This window comes from Dryobates pubescens, chromosome 25, assembly GCF_014839835.1.
Source record: "Dryobates pubescens isolate bDryPub1 chromosome 25, bDryPub1.pri, whole genome shotgun sequence".
In the NCBI taxonomy this organism is placed as follows: domain Eukaryota; kingdom Metazoa; phylum Chordata; class Aves; order Piciformes; family Picidae; genus Dryobates; species Dryobates pubescens.
In genome coordinates this window covers 1,327,295-1,346,694 of record NC_071636.1, presented here as the reverse complement: position 1 = coordinate 1,346,694, position 19,400 = coordinate 1,327,295, and the positions used below count along the sequence as shown (strand labels likewise).

Below are 19,400 nucleotides of genomic sequence, written 5' to 3'. Positions count from 1 at the left end.
TCCTCTAGTCCCATGGTGTTCAGGACATGCTCTGACTTCAAGAGGCAGATTCAGCCAGCAATTACAGCTGGACAGGCACAGACAAGTGTGATCACTTCTCAGCACCAGCTAAGATTCACCTGTACACCTCTGTGATCATTTCCTCACACTGTTGCTCTCCTCATCCTGCTGTAGCTTTCTCTTTCACACCAAGTCCCTGCCCTAAACTGCTTGCTTTCTTTCACTTAGCCACAGAGCAGCTGGCACGGTGGGACCCAGTCTGGCCTGGCTCTTGAAGCACTTTGCAACATCAAGCTTAGGCAGCACCAGCACCCAAGCCAGAAGCAGAGATGGGTGAGCAAATGGCTTTAAGAAGGAGAAAGAGAAAACCAGAAGAAAAATCCTGGTGCCACTGGAATCCAAAGCAGATCTCACACCAGGGCAGGAGAACCCTCTAAGGGATCTGCAGAGGGAGCTGCAGCAGGGTTATTCCACACTGAACTCAGAGGGTGCTCTCTGCCTTGTCCAGCAGCTGCCCACACCTGCAAGGCTTGGAGGAGGTGCAGGTAAGCTGGTGTGGGTGGGTGTGCACAAGGCCCCTGCTAACATGGTGCCAGTCTGCACTCTGAGCAAGGCAGCAGGATGAGGAAGGAGCAGAGAGGCTGGCTGTGAATTCTTGGCTTCAAAAGTCATTGCCCAGGCTAGAGAGGAAAGTTGTTTCCTTGCCTAGCCAGGCCACTATGGACACTACAGCACTGCTGCTGAGATGCTGCCTATCTGGACTCCAGGATCAAAGCAGTTTTATCCTGGGAGCTTGATGCAGTTTTGCAACCAAACCCTTAACCAGGTGCTTCCACGTGGCTCCATTTCCAGCCAGCCTTTTCACAGAGCCATAGAATGATCTGGGTGGGAAGGGACCTCCACAGCTCATCTAGTCCAAGCCCCTCTGCACTCAGCAGGGGCATCCTCAAACTAGATCAGGTTGCCCAGAGCCCTGTCCAGCCTCCCCTTGAATATCTCCAGGGAAGGAGCCTCAACCACCTCCCTGGGCAACCTGTTCCAGTGTTCCACCACCCTCATGGTGCAAACTTGTTCCTAACATCCAATCTAAATCTGCTCTTCTCCAGTTTGAAAGCTTACTGAGCTCTGTGTAAGCACACACCAGCATGAAGAACAGACTGGGCTGGTTAGAGAAAGTGCTCAAAAAGCCTCTGAAAGAAGTCACTCTGAAATACCCTGGAGGGGTTTAAAAGCTGTAAGGATGTGATGCTGAGGGACATGGTTTAGGGGTGACCTGGCAGTGCTGGGTTAACAGCTGAACTGAGTCAGTTTTACTTTCACCAAAGTAATTCTATGTCAACCATGTTATAAAGATCCAGTTGCCATTGATGGAGCCAGCAGGACAATGCCCTCACTTAAACCTGCATAGCACCACATGTCAAACTGGGGAGGAAGCAGAGGAAGTGCCCTTCAGCAGGAAGCTTCCAGCAGCAGGAGCCACAAAAGCAGCCTAAGCCACTGAGTGCTATCAGATTTTGAAGGAGGTGGCTACTGAAGCTTCACTTGGATCTAACCCAAATCACTGCTTATCCTCAGCTCTGAGTCACGAGCTCAGGCTCACTGAAACTGCTGCTTTTCAAGGTTTGTTGTTCAGTACAAGTCTAACATTAAGAGCAAGAAGCAAGAGCCTGGCATTACAAATGAGCTTGGCAGAGCAAGCTCAGAACAGCAGACAGAGGGAAAAGTCAATTAGGAGGAACACCAACTGAAACCAGCCCCTCAGTATTTCATTTGACTTGCCCAGAGAAACAGAAGAAACAGGTGGGAAACATTTTGATAAGCCTCAGCAAATTCCTGCAGGAGGTTTGTAGGAGAAATCCATCTGCAGGCTGGCAGGGGCTCCCTGCTGCTGGCAGGCAGGGCTCACTGAGGGGGTGTGGTACTCACCGCTTGCCTTTCTGGATCCGAGAGAGGTCCACGGAGTCCCTGCTGAAAACATCAAACTCATCCTGCTGGAAGACATTGGAGCGGGAGCTGAGCAGGGGAGTGGGGTCTGGCTCCAGCTGCCTGGTGGTGGAAGTCAGAGAGAGAAGGGAAACAGTGGCATGAGCGAGGTCTGCTCCTCTCCTAGAGACATCAGGCTGCTCTTCGCTGGGCTGAGTCAGCCACAGCACACAGAGATCCTCTTTGAAGGGAAAAGAGGGGAGGGGGAGGAAAAGAGGGGAGGGGGAGGAAAAGAGGGGAGGGGGAGGAAAAGAGGGGAGGGGGAGGAAAAGAGGGGAGGGGGAGGAAAAGAGGGGAGGGGGAGGAAAAGAGGGGAGGGGGAGGAAAAGAGGGGAGGGGGAGGAAAAGAGGGGAGGGGGAGAAAAAGAGGGGAGGGGGAGGAAAAGAGGGGAGGGAGGAGGAAAAGGGGAAGAGGGGAGCAAGAGAGAGGAGGGGGGAGCAAGAGAGTGGAGGGGGGGAGTAAAAGAAAGAGAGGAGGAGGGGAGAGTCAAGGCTCCAAGTGAGTTCCTCCCTCTCACACTAGAGTACAACACAAGCACTGCAAGGCACAGACAAAAGGCAGAGTTTTCAAAGCTGATCTTTGTGGGGAATCTGCAGCATCTTAGGGAGAACAAAGCCCCCACCCCAACCCCTCCTGTTCATTCAGGAGCCAGTGAAAGCAGCCAGCAGCTGGAGCACTGACAGGCTGCCTGCTCTCAAAGCAGTGACTCAGTAAAGCCCAGTGCTAACTATGATGAATTACAGGCTGGGGAAAAAAATCCCAATAATGTGGTGCTGTTGATTTCAGGGTATTTATCTCCCTGTGGCTCCTTCTTAAGCCTTTCTCAGAGTTCCAGGCTTAGGTTTGTTCAATTTCTAAGTCAAAAGAGCCTTATTTTTCTCTTCAGTTAGTTGGTGCTGTCAGCTCAGCTGGGCATCTCTCAGTGCTGCTGTGCTCACTTCTCAGGGCAGCAGTGATCAAACCTCCACATTTGCTACTGAACTGACAGTTGTGTTTCAAGATGCACACAAAAAACCCCACCCCAAAACCATCCCAGCCCTATCTTCTCTAACTGCTGGCTTTGCAGACCCCCCCTGCCTTCCCCAACCCTCCTCTCAAAGCCCACCCCCATCGTCGGTGCCCCGAGGCAGCAGATCTGACTGGGAGAGAGTGAAGACAGTTCCCAAACTAAGACTCTTTCCATCATTTCTGATAAAGATGTGTCCCTGTTTTAATGCAGCATGGGGACAGGCTGCCCATTCCCCCATGAAATGTGAGCAAACAGCACATTCACATCCTGACACTCAGTCAGGAACTGCTGTGGCAGCACAAGCACACACCAGCAGCTGCAGACAAACTAAAGCGACTCCAAAGAGGAGCCAGGAAGGCTCAGTGGCAGCCCAGCAGGCAGCTGTGTGCTGGGATGCATCCCAAGTAGAGAGAGAGCAGCAGGACAGGGAGGGGGTTCTGCCCCTCTGCTCTGCTCAGACTTGTTCTGGTGCCCCCAGCACAACGACCTGGAGCTGCTGGAGAGGCTCCAGAGGAGGCCACAAGGATGCTCAGAGGGCTGCAGAACCTCCCCTGTGGGGACAGGCTGGGAGAGCTGGGGCTGTTCAGCCTGGAGAAGAGAAGGCTCCAGGGAGACCTTAGAGCAGCCTTCCAGCACCTGAAGGAGAGCTGGGTAAGGACTTTATACAGAGGCTTGTAGTGACAGGATAAGGAGCAATGGATTGAAGCTTGAGGAGGGCAGATTGAGACTGGAGATTGGGAAGAAATTCTTTCCAGGGAGGGTGGTGAGACACTGACACAGGCTGCCCAGGGAGGCTGTGGCTGCCCTCTCCCTGGAGGTGTTCAAGGCCAGGCTGGATGAGGCCTTGAGCCCTCTGGTCTGTGGAAGGTGTCCCTGGCCATGCCCATGGGAGGGAGGTTGGAGCAGATGATCTCTAAGGTCCCTTCCAACCTAAGCCATTCTAGGATTCTGGGAAATGCTGACCAGTGACCATTGCAGTCCTCTGCATGGACACCATGAGGGCAGAGAGCTGACAGCAGATGGCAAGGAGAAGCTCTCACCAAAGCTCTGTACCCCCAGGAAATGCAGGTGACTCCTTCCACAGCTCTACAGGCATCCAACCCTGGGTAAGCATGTTGGGGACTGAGAAACCACAACCAAACCCCAAACCTTTGCATTCTTCGGTCCAGCTTGGCCAAGTGTGGCACCAGTTTGTCCTCTAGGATGTTGTTGATCACTTGCTCTGTGTTGTAGCTGTACTCCTCCAGGCAGGCCAGGATGAAGCCCTCACCAAGGTCTGGCAGCAGGTCTTTCACTTGGGAGATGAGGGAGTCCAGCTCCACCCCCGAGACCTTGGCGAGGGGCGCAGCAGCTGCCCCAGCACACTGCGGACAGCAGACACAAGGGGAGGCATTACTGGAAAGACAGCAGCTGAGGGAGGGCACCTTGGAAACAGGGAGAGCAGCAGGCTGGGCTAGCAGAATTCCACACACAGAATCAAAGACTGAAGTCAGAGGAAGGGAAATGAGCTAAGTTTGTACTACACAAAGTCTGTGACGTGGACTCGGGCACACAATGACTTCCCTCTGCCCCTGAGGCAGTGAGGATGCCCTGGAGAATCCCTTCCTCAAATGTGGATGAGAGGGAATCAGTGCTCAGCAAGAGCTAGAGGGTGGGGGGCTAGAGGCTGGGGCCAGACTCTTGTCAGGGGTGCCCAGGGACAGGACAAGGGGGAATGGGCACAAACTGGAACCCAGGAGGTTCCATCTGAACAGGAGAAACTTGTTTGGTGTGAGGGTGCTGGAGGCCTGGAGGCCTGGAGCAGGCTGCCAAGAGAGGTGGTGGAGTCTCCTGTGGCCATTGTGACCCTGGGCAAGCTGCTGTGATTGCCCCTGCTTTAGCAGGGGGCTGGGCTGGATGATCTCCAGAGGTCCCTTTGAACCCCACCACGCTGGGACCCTGAGTTTCTCATGTCAGAAGGCACGTGGAGCTGCACTGAGATTTAGCCACAGTGAGAAGTGATTCAAGCTCCCACGTCCATCCCCCAGAGCAAGCAAACCAATCCTCCCTTCACAGACCAAAGGACAGAAAGAGCAGGACCCAGGCCTCCCCACAGCTCTACTCACCTCCTCCTCTGACAAATATGCAGCCCCAAGCTCCTCCATGTCCTCTGCAGTGCTCTCCACTCCTGCTGATGCTCCCTTAGCTGCTGCTGCTGGTGCTGGATCTTTAGCACCTTGTGCTTTCTTCCGGCCTACCCCTTCCCAGGCACTCTCTACTGCCTGGAGGATGTAGGCTGCCCTGGTCTCATCTCTAGGGGGACAGCATTAAGGACATTTCCAGATGCACACATTCAGGCCTGGCCCTGCAATAACTATGTTTTCAGTAATTCCCAAGCCTGTGGCTCCACCACCAAGGACAGAAACCTTTCCATTACTCACTGCCAGCCCTGCAGCCTCACCAGAGGCAGCAGCAGTGGCAGTGCCACTTGGGCAGGCCTGCAGAGGCCCAAGGTGACAGCAAAGGATACAGGGTGGAGGAGGCTTGCTGGAGCAGGCTGACATCATCCTCCACAGGAAACAACTCGTCATAGTCACGGAGAAACCTGAGGACAGGAGCAGGTTTCATCCAACCCAACAGATCACCAGCAGAGCTGCTGCCATCCCTGCCAGGCCACTGTCACCTCCTCACTGCTCAGGTAGGAACAGGTACAGCCTCCTACCCCAGGCTGGCTGCAGCACACGTTCCCAGGGCTGATTTCATCCCCATTCCCCTGCAGCTGCACTTCCCTCCAAGCCAGCAGGGCCAGCTGCCACGCTCCTCCTGAGCTCCCCATTCTGCCACTTGCTCTGCATCCTCAGCATGAGCACTGAGCAGCTCTCTGCTCTGGTCACCCCAGCTGAAAAGCACCATTAGTAACAGCAGTCTCACTTGTCAAGGCAGCTAATGGCTAAATTGCTATCTGCCACTGGGAAAGCTGGGATTAGAGAGAGGGGAGAATGGTATTCTGCAGTGTCACACAACATCCTCCTCACCTTCACAGTCAAGTCTGCACTGCAGAGACTGAAACCCTCTCACAGCACTTTCCCCAGCCAGTTAGAATGATCTGTACCTCCCCAGTGCCTCATAAGGATGTCTCAGGCAATATTGGTGTAAAGAATGGAAGAGGAAGGCAAGCTGACCCTCCTCCCCTTGGGCAGACTCACCTCCTTTCCTGAAGCACTGAGGTGAAGATCTGTAGAAATTCCTCAATGAAAGGCTGAATATTCTCACAGCTGCAGAGAAGAATGGCACAGAGAGAAAAACCCAGTGGTGAGGCTACCTCATTGCACATGCTCCACATTCTGCCCCCCAGCCTCACACACCAGGGGGAAATTCCATCTGAAATGGATCTCAGACCACTTTGGGGCTTTCTCAGGAGTAAAAGGTCAAATGGGAACAAGCTTCCTTTGTGGCTTCAGCAAACAGGCAGCCTGGTCTAAAGCTGATAGAATGGAAGAAGCTGGATTTAGATGAGACATTAGGAGGAAATTCTTCCCCTTGAGGGTGGTGAGGCACTGGAACAGGCTGCCCAGAGTTGTGGAGGCTCCATGCCTGGAAGCCAGGTTGGAGAGGGCTTTATGCAAGGTGGTCTAGCAGGAGGTGCAGCTGTTTGTGACAGGGGGGTGGAACTAGATGACCTTTAAGGTCCCTTCCAAGCCAGACCATCCTGGGATTCTCTGCATTACAAGGCTTTACAAATCAGAGTTGGATGCCTCAGCCTGGCACTAAGGATTACACCTCATTAAGGGTGTGTGCTGCTTTCATAACTGCACTTACTGTATGCATGGGGATCACACCAGAGAGTATGTGCTCAGCTAGGTAAGAACACACTGAGCCAGCTCCTGCTGCAGCCTTTCTGACCCTAAACCTCCCTTTGCTGCTGCACTGAGCCTCTCTGCAGCACATCAGTGCTAAGAGAAAGGCATTTCTCTGGAAGCTGACCACATCAGCTCAACAGCAACCTCACCTCTCAAACTGAGGAGCAGTTTCTGGAGCAGTTTCTTTACTGCCTCTGGAGTAGGAGTTGTCCTTAGCACTATGGAATGTGAACAGCTTACACCCTGGTGGGTACCCAAAGGCAGCACTCCAGCAAGCAAGGGTAAGGCAAGGCTGCTCTCATTCCATCAGGGACTGGATTTGCAGCAGACAGAATGGGTGATAGAGCCCAGGTCACAGAGGAAGTTAAGGAAGCAGATCCCAGTGTTTCATAAGGAAATACACTTCAGTATCTGAAGGGAACCTACAGGAGGGCTGGGGAGGGCTGTTCAGAAGGGCCTGTGGTGACAGGAGGAGGGGTAGTGGTTTGAAACTGGAGCAAGGTTGCACATCAGGAGGAAGTTTTGCACAATGAGGGTGGTGACACACTGGAGCAAGCTGCCCAGGGATGTGGTGGAGGCCCTGTCCCTGAAGACATTCAAGATCAGCCTTGCTGTGGCCCTGGGCAGCCTGCTGCAGCTGGAGGCATCCCTTATGACTGCAGGGGGGGTTGGACAAGATGACTTTTGAGGTGTCCCTCCCAACCCAGTGCAATCTGTGAAGCCACCACAACACACTCCTCATCTTCCTGGACAGCTCTCCTGATATCAAACCAGGGAAAATACTGAAGCAGAATGAGAGCTGCAGGGACCAGCAAGCTACAAACCCTGCAGCAAGTACAGGCAAGGAGGGACCAGCCCCAAGGAGAATCAGCCTGGTGAGCACAGTCTGGGTCCTTGGCTCTGTCCCCAGCAGGGAGCCATCTCACTAATTCTACTAATACCTGCCCCCAGTCTGAGATTACTCACAGAGCCAGCAAGCTCCACAATAGGATAGGTAAAGGCAGCAGTACCTAGACACAAACCAGTTGGTGTCTGTGGCCTGCACACCACTGCATCACTCTCACTGTGGTGGCTCTGTCAAGTTGTCCACACACAGCACTGGAACCTGCAACTTAGCCATAAACTGAGGTCAGAAAGCTCACTGGCCTGAAGCCTTGTCCCACTCTACTGGAGTCCACACACTGCTCACCACAGCAGTTCTGGATCATGTAGCTTCATCTGGGACACTCCTTCTGTGCAGGACTACAGACCTCTGAACTTAGCCAAGGTCTCTGGCTAAGAATCAGCAATATCTGTTCCTTTTCCCCAGTAAATCTGAAAACAAGGAAACAAACTGCCCCCAAAGGCAATCAAATAAGTGCTTGGTACCCCACAGCCCAAGGAGCCATACCTGCTTTCCAAGATGGGCTGCAGACACACTTGGTTTATTAGGATGTGGAAAGCTTCTATCATCTTCTTCCTGGAATGTGAAATCCTCCTCCACAAATCAGCAAAACCACTTCAGAGACAGCAAAAGAACACAGGGCTGATGTCAGCACAGGAGCTCTGAATCTTTGACACACCTTTGCCCAAGACTCTGTACCAGGCACTGGTGAGGCCACACCTGGAATACTGGGGTCAGGTTTGGGCCCTCACTCCAAGGACATTTTGGTGCTGGAGTGGGTCCAGAAAAGGGCAACAGAGCTGGAGAAGGGTCTGGAGAACAGGGCTGGTGAGGAGCAGCTGAGGGAACTGGGGGGGTGTTTAGCCTGGAGAAAAGGAGGCTAAGGAGACACCATCTGGCTCTCTACAACTCCCTGCAAGGAGGCTGGAGCCAGGTGGGGCTTGGAGCCAGGTGGGGCTTGGTCTCCTCTCCCAAGGAACAAATGACAAAAGGAAATGGCCTCAGGGGAAATTTAGGTTGGACATTACAAGAAACTACTTCACTGTAAGGGTTCTCAAAGACTGGAAGAGGCTTCCCAGGGAGAGGGTTGAATCCCCATCCCTGGAGGTGTTTAAAAGAGGCAGCAATGTGGTGCTGAGGGCCAGGGTTGAGCAGCAGACTTGGCAGAGTCAGAGAATGGTTGGGATCTTTTCCAACCAAAACTGTTCTATGATTCTGTGAGAAATTCATGCTCTAAAGGTTGGCCTCAGTCACCAAGTGTCCCCAGTGTCAGGCACATGACCTCTCAGCTGCACCAGCAGAGCCTGTGCTCTCAGATGGGACCAGGGTGTGCACAGGGGCAGCGTTCAGGCTTTCACGCCTCGCTGCGCTTTGGGTGCAGCTCCCATCCAACTGCTTCTTGCACAGCAGAGACAGACAGCAGTCACCCCACTGCCCAGAACACCTGGGAGTGAGCAAAGCCAGCTCTTCAGAGCTCTTTGAGGCAGATAAAAACAAAAGGCTAGACTCCACAGAGAGCAGCATGAGGTGAATTGGTAACTAAGCCCTGGGAGAGCCTTGCTGAAGGGACGAGACCAGGGCTTGGCAGACACTCTCACCTCTCATCCTCGTAATGCCTCTTCTTAATTGCAGCTTCCAGCTCAGGAATTGCCACATCATAAAATGAAGCTAACCTGTAAGAAAAAGGAAAAATAGGGCAACAAACCCAGGAAGTGTCAGCTGAGGTGTCAGCAACCATTTGCTGCAGCACAAGCCAAAGTGCTCATTTCACTGGGCTCCCACTCTGGGTTTTGGTCCCTGCAACACAAGCAAGCAGTGCCAGGATGAGGGGCAAGGGACTGAAGCTTCAAGAGGGCAGATTGAGAGTGGAGATTAGGAAGAAATTCTCTCCTGTGAGGGTGGGGAGACACTGGCACAGGTTGCCCAGGGAGGCTGTGGGTGTCCCCTCCCCTGGAGGTGTTCAAGGCCAGGCTGGATGAGGCCTTGAGCAATGTAGGCCGTGGGAGGTGTCCCTGCCCATGGCAGGGGGTTGGAACTGGATGGTCTTTAAGGTCCCTTCCAACCCAAACCATTCTAAGGATCTATGAAGCTATGAAATAAGTGATAGGCAAAGAGCAGCTCTCTAAGGAACACATCAAGGTGTTTTTGAAGATGCAGAGCTGGTGGGGGCTTTGGAGTGTGGTCTTGTGAGGAGCTGCTGAGGGAACTGGGGTTGTTTGGCCTGGAGATGGGGAGGCTGAGGGGAGACTTTCTCACTCTATACAGCTTCCTGAGGGGAGGTTGGGGCTGGGTGGGACTTGGTCTCTTCTCCCAGGGGCAGGCAAGTCACAGCATGGGAGGTTTAGGTTGGACATGAGGAACAATTTCTCCTCTCAAATGGTTGTCAAGGCCTGGAACAGGCTGCCCAAGGCAGCCTGGTGGTGGAGTTGCCATCCCTGGAGGGGTTTCAAAGCCATGTGGATGTGGTGCTGAGGGACATGGTTTGGTGGTGACCTGGTGGTGTTGGCTTATTGGTTGGACCCGATGATCTTAGAGGTCTTTTCCAACCCAAATGATTCTGTGAAGCTCGCTCTTCTCACAGCTCTTTTCTGCACATCCTCCTGCACCCTTTCCCAAGCACAGCCAGGACTCCTGAGGTGAGTTTGAAACAATGGGTGGCTGCCTGCCTCTAGGATCACTCACAGCTAATGATGAAGGTGACGACACAACTGGCAAGCTCTACCCCTCCCTACATCATTAGTCTCTCTTCCCGTCAGTCTAAGCCTAGCAGTCTCCAGTTGCATTGATTCTGTCTGCTCTTAATGGTGCAGGGACTGGGCCAGGACACAGCAGCACTTCCTCAAGACAAGCTGTGCCTGCAGCCCCAGGGGTACCTGGAGCAGAAGTCGTGCTTCTGGAAGGTCTGGCACGCCGGCGGGAAGACGTCGAGGAAGGCCCAGAGCGTCGTGCAGGTGTCACACAGGTACAGCACAATGTCCTTCAGCTCCTGAGAGAGGAAGAGCATCACTGAGGGCAAAGCCAGCCAAGATGCTCAGTAACTCACCAACAGGGACAGGGCTCTTGCCTGACTGCACAAAGAACCAAAGAGTCACCAAAGAATGGCTCAGCCTGGGAGGGACCTCAGAGGGCACAAGGGGCGGTGGGCACAAACTGGAACCCAGGAGGCTCCATCTGAACAGGAGGGGAAATGTCTTTGTTGTGAGGGTGCTGTAGCCCTGGAGCAGGCTACCCAGAGAGGTTGTGGAGTCTCATGAGCTTCCAGCCCCCCCTGGCCACTGTGCTGCTGGGCAAGCTGCTGTGGGTGCCCTGCTTTAGCAGGGGGGTTGGGCTGGATGATCTCCAGAGGTCCCTTCCCACCCCTACCACGCTGGGATGTAGTAACTGCCCAAGTGGTTAAGTGAAGCATAAGGAGGCAGGTTCAGGAAGAGCCCAGGACACACTGCCTGTGGCTGCCCCACAGCACAGCCAGCTCCTGCTGGAGCAGCTTTATCATCAAGTCAGATGACAAACAGGGAAACAATGACATGGAAGCACGTGCCACAGCAGCCACCAGCATTTGGGAACACAATGACCCTCTGCAGTCTTACTGCTCCACAGACTGCCCAGGCTGCAGGACAACAGAGTGAGGTGCAAGGAGCAGCAGTCCCACCTGGAGGGGCATGTTCCCTGGGGTCACAGTCACTTTTTCTTCCAGTTTCTGGGGCTCAGCAGAGGCTCCTTCACACTGCAAACCACACTTGTGCAGGATATTGTTGAACACCTACAGCAAGAGAACAGGGTTTAAAGGCAGGAGAAAGCAGCAGGAGATGCTTCCTGCTGTTAGCACTCACTGCTGTGATCACAGTGCAATGGAACTACCTCCACACAGCAAGGAGCTGTGCAAGATGAAAGCTGCAGCAGACCCTGGCAGGAAGGGCCATGCTGCACTGCTCAACCTCCATGCAGCTTGCAAGGCATTTCAGTGCAGCTGCACAAGGCTGTGGTGCTGAGACAGGGATGGCCTGGAGCACCTCTGCCATGGGGACAGGCTGGCAGAGCTGGGGCTGTTCAGCCTGGAGAAGAGAAGGCTCCAGGCAGACCTTAGAGCTGCATTTCAGTATCTGAAGGGGACCTCCAGGCAGGCTGGGGAGGGACTGTGGGAATAGGACAAGGGGCAATGGTTTGAAACTGGAGCAGGGCACAGTTAGGTTGGGCATCAGAAGGAAGTTCTGCACAGTGAGGCTGGGGAGACACTGGAGCAGGCTGCCCAGGGATGTAGCTGAGGCTCCAAGAACAAAATTGATGGGGCCCTGAGCAAGCTGCTGCAGCTGGAGGTGTCCCTGCTGCCTGCAGGGGGTTTGGACAAGATGACCTCTGAGTCCCTTCCAACCCAATGCAATCTGTGATCCTGTGCAATCCAGACCCTTAGATGTGAGGGGAGAATGGCCAGCAAGGCCAACACTGGGAGGCCACCTGAGATCCATGTCTGCAAGGGAGTAGTGGGACAAATGGGAGGTGAGCAGCACCTCCTGCTGAAGATCTAGTCCCAGTGCCTTCCTGCCCTCTCCTCTGAGGAGAGCAGGACAGATTTGGTGGCTCTTTATAAACAAAGAATCTGAAGAGAAGCTGATTGAATTAGGCTCTGGCTTGCTAACAGCTTTTGGTGTAGAACCCAGTTAAATCAGCTCTTCTACACCTGCACTTTGTCAAACCCTCCCCCTGGGGACACGTGGGTGGGAGGCTGCAAGTACTGAAGCTTCACAGATTCAGAGAAGGGCTGGGTTGGAAGGGACCTTAAGGACCATCTAGCTGTAAAGCCTCCACAGCTTCTCTGGGCAGCCTGTTCCAGGGCCTCACCACCCTCATGGCAAAGAATTTCTTCCCAATGCCTCTTCCAAATCCAGCTTCTGACAGTTGGAAGCCATGGCCCCTTGTCCTGTCACTGGGTATCTTTGTACAAAGTCCTTCTCCAGCTCTCCTGTAGGTCTTCCTTTGCTCCTGAGAACCCACAATGCTCATTAACACAAACCCCTTCTACTATGGCAAGCCTCAGCTGCTTCCCAGGGTCTCTCCTTTGTTCAGTTTCAGTGTTTCCCTTGCTTGAGGTGGGGGTGACACAAAGAACAGTTTCTGAGCTGCCTAATGAAAATTCCTAGAGATAAACTGCAGAGAAGGGCAGGAGCTGAAGGAAGGTAACAGCAAATAGTCATCAGTAGTTCCAGATAAAGGCTTAAAGCCTGCCTGAGCCACATGAGCATAAACTAGACAAAAGCAAGCAAGAGCAAACACCCTCTGCTTGCCTGTGCTCCCTTCTACCCTCTGAGCTGTGCCACACTTTGAGCTGGAATCTGAGCCCTGCCAAGCAGGAAGCAGTACCTGGAGGACAGTGGGCAGAGTTTCATCGAGGTCACTGAAGTAACTTGGCTGCTGGGTGAAGATATTTCCTGGGAAGAGAAGGAGAAGGAGCCCATTTCACTCACTCCCACAAGTGAACTTGCACCAGGAGCAGTTTTTGTGTTATCACTGTCACCCCTGCCCCTCCAGACACAGCTCATCATCACTCAGGACACAGGCAGAGGGCCCACCCCTACCCAGCCAGCCTGTCAACTCATCAGTGCAACCAGAGAAGTGGTAATGAGAACATGCTCAGCAGAGCAGAGCCAAGGAGCAGTTGGATGATTCATGCCCCAGAGGCTGAATCAATGAATAATGCAAATACTACCACTAAACATTGCTTTATGTGACAACTGGAGCTGACTTTTAATTACTGATAACAGCTCAGCACAGGCAGGAAAAGGTTCTGCAGGACATTTCTTAAAGGTAATGAGGCTTTAGTAATACCTGCTATTCCATTACTTGGACTTCATTATCTCTACAAAATACCCCACTGAGCAGTGGCACACCATAAATCCTCACCCAGCAAGCACAGAGCCTGCCTGTTTTCCTGGGAATGACTGCTCACATGGTGAAAAGGAGAAGTTCTCCAGTGAGGACAGAGCATGGGTAAGAGTTAGGAGACAGCTTTCAAATTCATTTATCCCTTCAGAGAACAGCTCTGAGGCCCCCAGCACAAGAGAGCCATGGACCTGCTGGAGTGGCTCCAGAGGAGGGCACCTCTCCTGTGAAGACAGGCTGGGAGAGCTGGGGCTGCTCAGGCTGGAGAAGAGAAGGCTCCAGAGGGAGACCTTAGAGCTGCATTTCAGTATCTGAAGGGGACCTCCAGGCAGGCTGGGGAGGGAATGTTCAGAAGGGGCTGTGGGGATAGCACAAGGAGCAATGGTTTGAAACTGGAGCAGGGCAGATTTAGGTTGGACATCAGGAGGAAGTTCTGCACAATGAGGCTGGGGAGACTCTGGAACAGGTTGCCCAGGGCTGGGGTTGAGGCCCCATCCCTGGAGACATCCAATATTAGACTCAATGGGGCCCTGAGCAACCTGCTCTAGTTGGAGGTGTCCCTGCTGCCTGCAGGGGGGTTGGACAAGATGACCTTTGAGGGTCCCTTCCAACTCAGTGCAATCTGTGAAGCTGTGAACCCAAGGTTAATCAATGAATCACACCCCAGAACATGCCAGAACAAAGGGGTTAAAAAATGCAAAGGTTTATCTCAGCTTTTGTGCTCTGGAAACTGGGCTGCATCACAAGGTCTCAAACACTTCTCATGTCAGTCAGCCTGGCAAGGAGGCAAAAGTAACTACCAGAGAGAGGTGAAAGGTTCAGTGCAAGAACCACAGACAAAGGGGGTTGGACTTGAGGAAGAGCAGCTCACTTCATCCAAGGTTAAGTATCCTTCCATCTGTGCTCAGGTGGATGGGAAAGATCAGAGGTGGTTCCCTGGTGAGGAGCACACAGGAGCAATGCAGACACTGAACCCATTGCCCTGATTCATTACAGAGGTTCTAGCAGCCAAGGCTGAGATGCTCCTTAATATACACCTGCCCTGAGACTGACTGTCCAGACACAGGGAAGTGGAGGGACAAGGACAGCTTGAGCAATGCTCTGAGCTGCTTTGTGGTTTGCAGGCACTGTATAAATCAATGTCTGCATTGAAATGCCAAGTTCTCCCTCTTCCCAGACCACTGATTACCTCACCTGGCACATTTCACTTGGCTCCCAACTCTGGGCAAAGCAGCACTCAAATGAGCAGTTGGACTGTGCCCCATGTTCTAAGCCTCCTCCCTCCCTCCCTGCCCAGGAGTGGAGTTGTTTGCCCCTTCCCACCTCCACCAGGATTCTCCAGAGCCTCCATGGTCCTCAGTGGCTAAGGAGATATATTTAACTGGCACAGGAAACAACTGCTGAGGTGTGACTGTGCCTTGGCTCATGCCTAACAGCACCAGCCCAGCTCAGGACAGCTGACAGAAGTGAAGGGGCCAAGGATACAAAAAGGGGGCCAAGGAGAAGTAACCTGAGCCAGATATTGATTCAGAAACTACAGCTTCTAGCTGCTACTGAACAACTCATTTTCAGAGCAGTCACACTGCTACAAAATCTCAGTTGTCACTATACAAGCAGACAAAAGCCTAAATGCAGCAAGGTGTTCCTTGGTTTTAACTGACCAATCATCTTCTGGAGCAGGGGAGCATTTCCCTTCCCAAAGAGCACACAGAGGTCCAGGATCTTGGGGATGTCAAACAGGAAGTTATTGTAAATGATTTCTCCAAAGACAGAGGGAGTGATAAAGTGATCCTGCAAAGAAAGAGAGAGGGATTTAAAGGCCACTCCAGATCTTGCTCTGCAAGAACTCCAGCATGGCAATGACACTAACTACAACTGGAATGAGCTTGAGGAGGGCAGCTTTAGACAGGAGGCTGGGAAGAAATTCCTTCCAGTAAGGGTGGTGAGACACTGGAACAGCTTGCCCTGAGGTGTGGTGGAGGCCTCATCCCTGGAGACATTCAAGGTCAGACTTGATGGGGCTCTGGAGCAACCAGGTCTTGTTGGAGACCATGGAATTGTTTTGGTTGGAAAAGGGCAACCTTCATGTCCCTGCTGGCTGCAGAGGGGTCACACAGGCTGACCTTCGAGGGTCCCCTCCTCCCCAATGCATTCCATGATTTTATGACACCTGCAGAAACATCTCCCCAAGGTGGGCTAAGCATTTTGTGTCACAGAAGGCAGCAACTCTGCTCACATTTCTTCTGCAGAGCCCTACAGCCCCACATTCCCAGCTGCTTGTCACTGTCATCAGCTGTGCAGGTCACAGTGTTCACCCCACCAGCCCTGGCACTGCTCACAGGGGCAGGCTGCACCAGGAGGGGAACCACCCCACCTGAAAGGGCAAAGAAAAAGCTCCCTACAGCTCACTCTGCTCCCAGGCTGGCTCAGGACATGGCCAAGTGACCAGCTGAGCAGACACAGGAGTGCCTCAGCTCAGAGGCAGCAATGAGCAGCCAGGCACAGGAACAGCTTAACTGGCTCTGCCATTGAGAGGATACCATGAGATCACAGCCTGAGGGCACTGGTACCCAGGGAGAGCAGAATCAAGGCACTGAGGATGACTGCATCAGTGACAAGCAGGCAGAAATCCCAGGGACTGAGAGGGCTGGAAGCCCAATGCTGTGAGGCCAGGCTGAGAGAGTTGGGATTGTTCAGCCTGGAGAAGAGAAGGCTCCAGGGAGACCTTCTGGTGGCCTTGCAGTACAGACTCTTGAGCAGGGTGTGTTGTGACAGGACAAGGGGTGATGGTTTGAAACCAAAGCAGGAAGAGTCAGTCTGGAGAGAAGGAAAAACTGTTTGACACTGAGGGTGCTGAGATCCCAGCCCAGGTTGCCCAGTGAGGTGGGAGATGCCCCATCCCTGGGACTATTGAAGGTCAGGTTGTTTGGGGCTCTGAGCAAGCTGCTCTGGTTGCAGATGTCCCTGCTGGCTGCAGGGGGGTTGGATTGGATAGCCCTGAAAGGTCCCTTCCAACCCAAAGCAGCCTGTGGCTCTGTGAGCTGCAGCTCTGTGCCCTGACTACTAGAACACTCTGTCAAAACCCCTGAGCCATAACACTGAAGGAACTTCTTCTAGAGGTCCAGATGACAAAGATTCCATCAGCTTTGACACTGGGAAACAAACAAGCTAAAAGGTGATTTGGGATTTTCAGGAGACAGATTTGCCCATGACAGCAAATGTTTTCACTCCCAGTGAAAGGCAGCACACACATTTCCCTGCTAAAGCAGAGGGCCAGGGCTTTGTGCTGCCCAGGTGCAGTTTCTAGAACTCCTGCTGACTGCCTGCATGACAACAGACTATTCATTCTCTTCAAGTTACTCAACTATAAAATGGGTTTGAATGCTTGTCTGCCCCACTGGAGTGGTAAGATTTAATCAGATCCTGGAATGAAAGACACCATAGAGGTGTCTGAGTACTCCTGCTGAAGCAGTGCCAGCTCCAGGCTCCAGCATTCCTTCTACCTGTTCCTGTCCCAGTCCTCCAACTCCCACTCCCAAAGTCCTGAATGACAGCATTGTGACAATGAAGAGACTCAATACACCACTAAATAACACATCAGGGACCAAGGAGAGTGTCAAGGGAGCAATTGCTGGCACGCCAGGCGCCTCCCCCATCCTGCCCAAGGGGCTGGTGGAAATTCCAGGGCTCCTGATGGGAGCTGCCCTCCCACAGTGAGGGCTTGGCTTTCAACTAGGCTGCCAAGAAAGCAGTCATTTGGAGCCAGGTCGTTGTGTGCCCACAACTTGGGGAAAGTTCAAGGAGAGCCAAGTGTTAGCACAGATCACTGCATGGCACAGAGGAAGAGGCACTGAGGGAGCCAGTGCTCAGCTGCTGGCAGCCTGAAGAATCCTGGAACAGCTTAGGTTGGAAGGGCCCTCGGAGATCATCTCCTCAAAGCTGCCTGCCAGGGGCAGGGACTTGTCTCTCCTGGACTTGGGTGCCCAAGGCCTCATCCAACCTGGCCTTCAGCACCTCCAGGGAGGGAACATCTACAACCTCTCTGGGCAGCCCATGCCAGAGTCTCACCACCCTTGTACCGAAGAGCTTCTTCCTCAGCTCCAGTCTAACCCTGCTCTCCCTCAGCTTCAAACCCTTCCCCCTTGGCCTGGCTCTACACACCCTTAGAGAAGTCCCTCTGCAGCCTTCCTCTGTCCCTGCAGCTGTACAAAAGCCATCTGGCTCTGTCCTCTCTCCCAGCCACTATCACACCATCACACATGGCTAGCCTGCCATTATTTGGGTGGCTGCCTGGATCTCCTGCCTACGAAATCACTGCATAGCTCAGATAGTTGAGCTCTGAGTGGTTATCATTATCTGCACATGGACAAACAGGTTGATAAACATGCCCTGGGAGAGGAAGGCAGCTGGGCACAGCAGTAAGACACATGATTAGCCTCCCCAGTTGTCTATACCCCTAAGAAACACAGCCTGCAGCAGCTGCAAGGCAGGGCAATGGTTACCTTGGACTCCTTGTGCGTGGCCATTCTGAGGAAGGTCAGGAAGACACTGCGGTGAAGGCAGCTCTGCAGCTCATCCACCTCGGGCTGCCAGTCCAGAGAGGCATCAAACTTGCGTGGGGCATGGCACAGGTAGGAGTCCAGGCACCTCTGCAGGGTCTCATCAAATATGACCTTGCACAAGGGAAGAGGAGGAAGAAGGGAATGTCACACCTGCCCAGAGGCACCTGTGGGCAGCCCAGGGGAATCTCAGTCCAGCAGTTCAAAACTTCCAAGAGGGCTAGAAGGGTTCCCATGCCTCCAACAGCAATGGTTTGGATGAAGGGATGGAGGGCACCCTCAGCAAGGTCCCAGGTGACAATGAACGGAGGGGCAGCGTTGAGCTGCCGGAGGGCAGGAAGCATCTGCCAAGGGACCTGGCCGGGTTGGATCGAGGGGCTGAGGTTCAAAAAGGCCAAGAGCTGGGCCCTGCACTTGGGTCACAATAGCCCCAAGCAACACTCCAGCCTTGGGGCAGAGTGGCTGGAAAGCAGCTCACTGGAAAAGGACCTGGGGGTGCTGGTGGAGGGCTGGAGGTGAGCCAGGCTGTGCCCGGGCGGCCGAGAGGGCCAACGGCATCCTGGCCCGGGTCAGTCATGGTGCGGTCAGCAGGAGCAGGCAAGTGAGGGTGCCCTGTAGCGGGCACAGCTTGAGCACTGGGCTCAGTTCTGGGCACCACAGCACAGGAAAGACATTGAGGGGCTGGAGGGTGTCCAGAGAAGAGCAACAAGGCTGGGGAGGGGTCTGGAGGCCATCATATGAGCAGAGTCTGAGGGAGCTGGGGGTGTTTAGCCTGGAGAAGAGGAGGCTGAGGGGAGGCCTCATTGCAGTCTACAGCTCCCTGAAAGGAGGCTGGAGTCAGGCAGGCCTTGGCCTCCCAAGTAGCCAGTGACAGAATGGGAGGAAATAGTCTCAGGTTGTACCAGAGGAGGGTTAGGAAAAATTTCTTTCCTGAGAGAGTGGTGAGAGACTGGAAGAGGCTGCCCAGGGAGGTGGTGGAGTCCCCATCCCTGGAGGTGTTCAAGAAGCTGCAGATGTGGTGCTTCAGGATGGAGTTTAGTGGCCATGGTAGTGGGGTTAAGGCTGCACTCTCTGATCTTGAAGGTCTTTCCCAGCCCTAATGACTCCAGGACTGTAGGACACAAGCAAACTCTTCCAATCCACGCTGCAGGATCCATAGGTGACTGTGACTTTGCACTCCAAGGTGCAGGAATCAACATTCAGATGCTTGACCAATGGCCTAATGAGTCACAAACACTCCTGTGTCACAATG

General features: G+C 53.5%; 1 protein-coding gene across 1 annotated transcript in view; it reads right to left on the bottom strand.

Annotated features, from left to right (window-relative positions):
• ASCC2 (activating signal cointegrator 1 complex subunit 2) overlaps nt 1-19,400 on the bottom strand; it is a 29,061-nt gene that overhangs the window by 6,066 nt on the left and 3,595 nt on the right. The window contains exons 4-15 of the mRNA XM_054173079.1: nt 18,092-18,262; nt 15,251-15,380; nt 13,071-13,138; nt 11,365-11,475; nt 10,589-10,701; nt 9,314-9,388; nt 8,223-8,330; nt 6,179-6,247; nt 5,503-5,577; nt 5,090-5,285; nt 4,143-4,357; nt 1,927-2,046 (exon numbers count right to left, since the gene is read on the bottom strand). Of these exons, the coding sequence (XP_054029054.1) occupies nt 1,927-2,046; nt 4,143-4,357; nt 5,090-5,285; nt 5,503-5,577; nt 6,179-6,247; nt 8,223-8,330; nt 9,314-9,388; nt 10,589-10,701; nt 11,365-11,475; nt 13,071-13,138; nt 15,251-15,380; nt 18,092-18,262 (1,451 nt within the window). The remainder of the gene's footprint in view (nt 1-1,926; nt 2,047-4,142; nt 4,358-5,089; nt 5,286-5,502; nt 5,578-6,178; nt 6,248-8,222; nt 8,331-9,313; nt 9,389-10,588; nt 10,702-11,364; nt 11,476-13,070; nt 13,139-15,250; nt 15,381-18,091; nt 18,263-19,400) is intronic.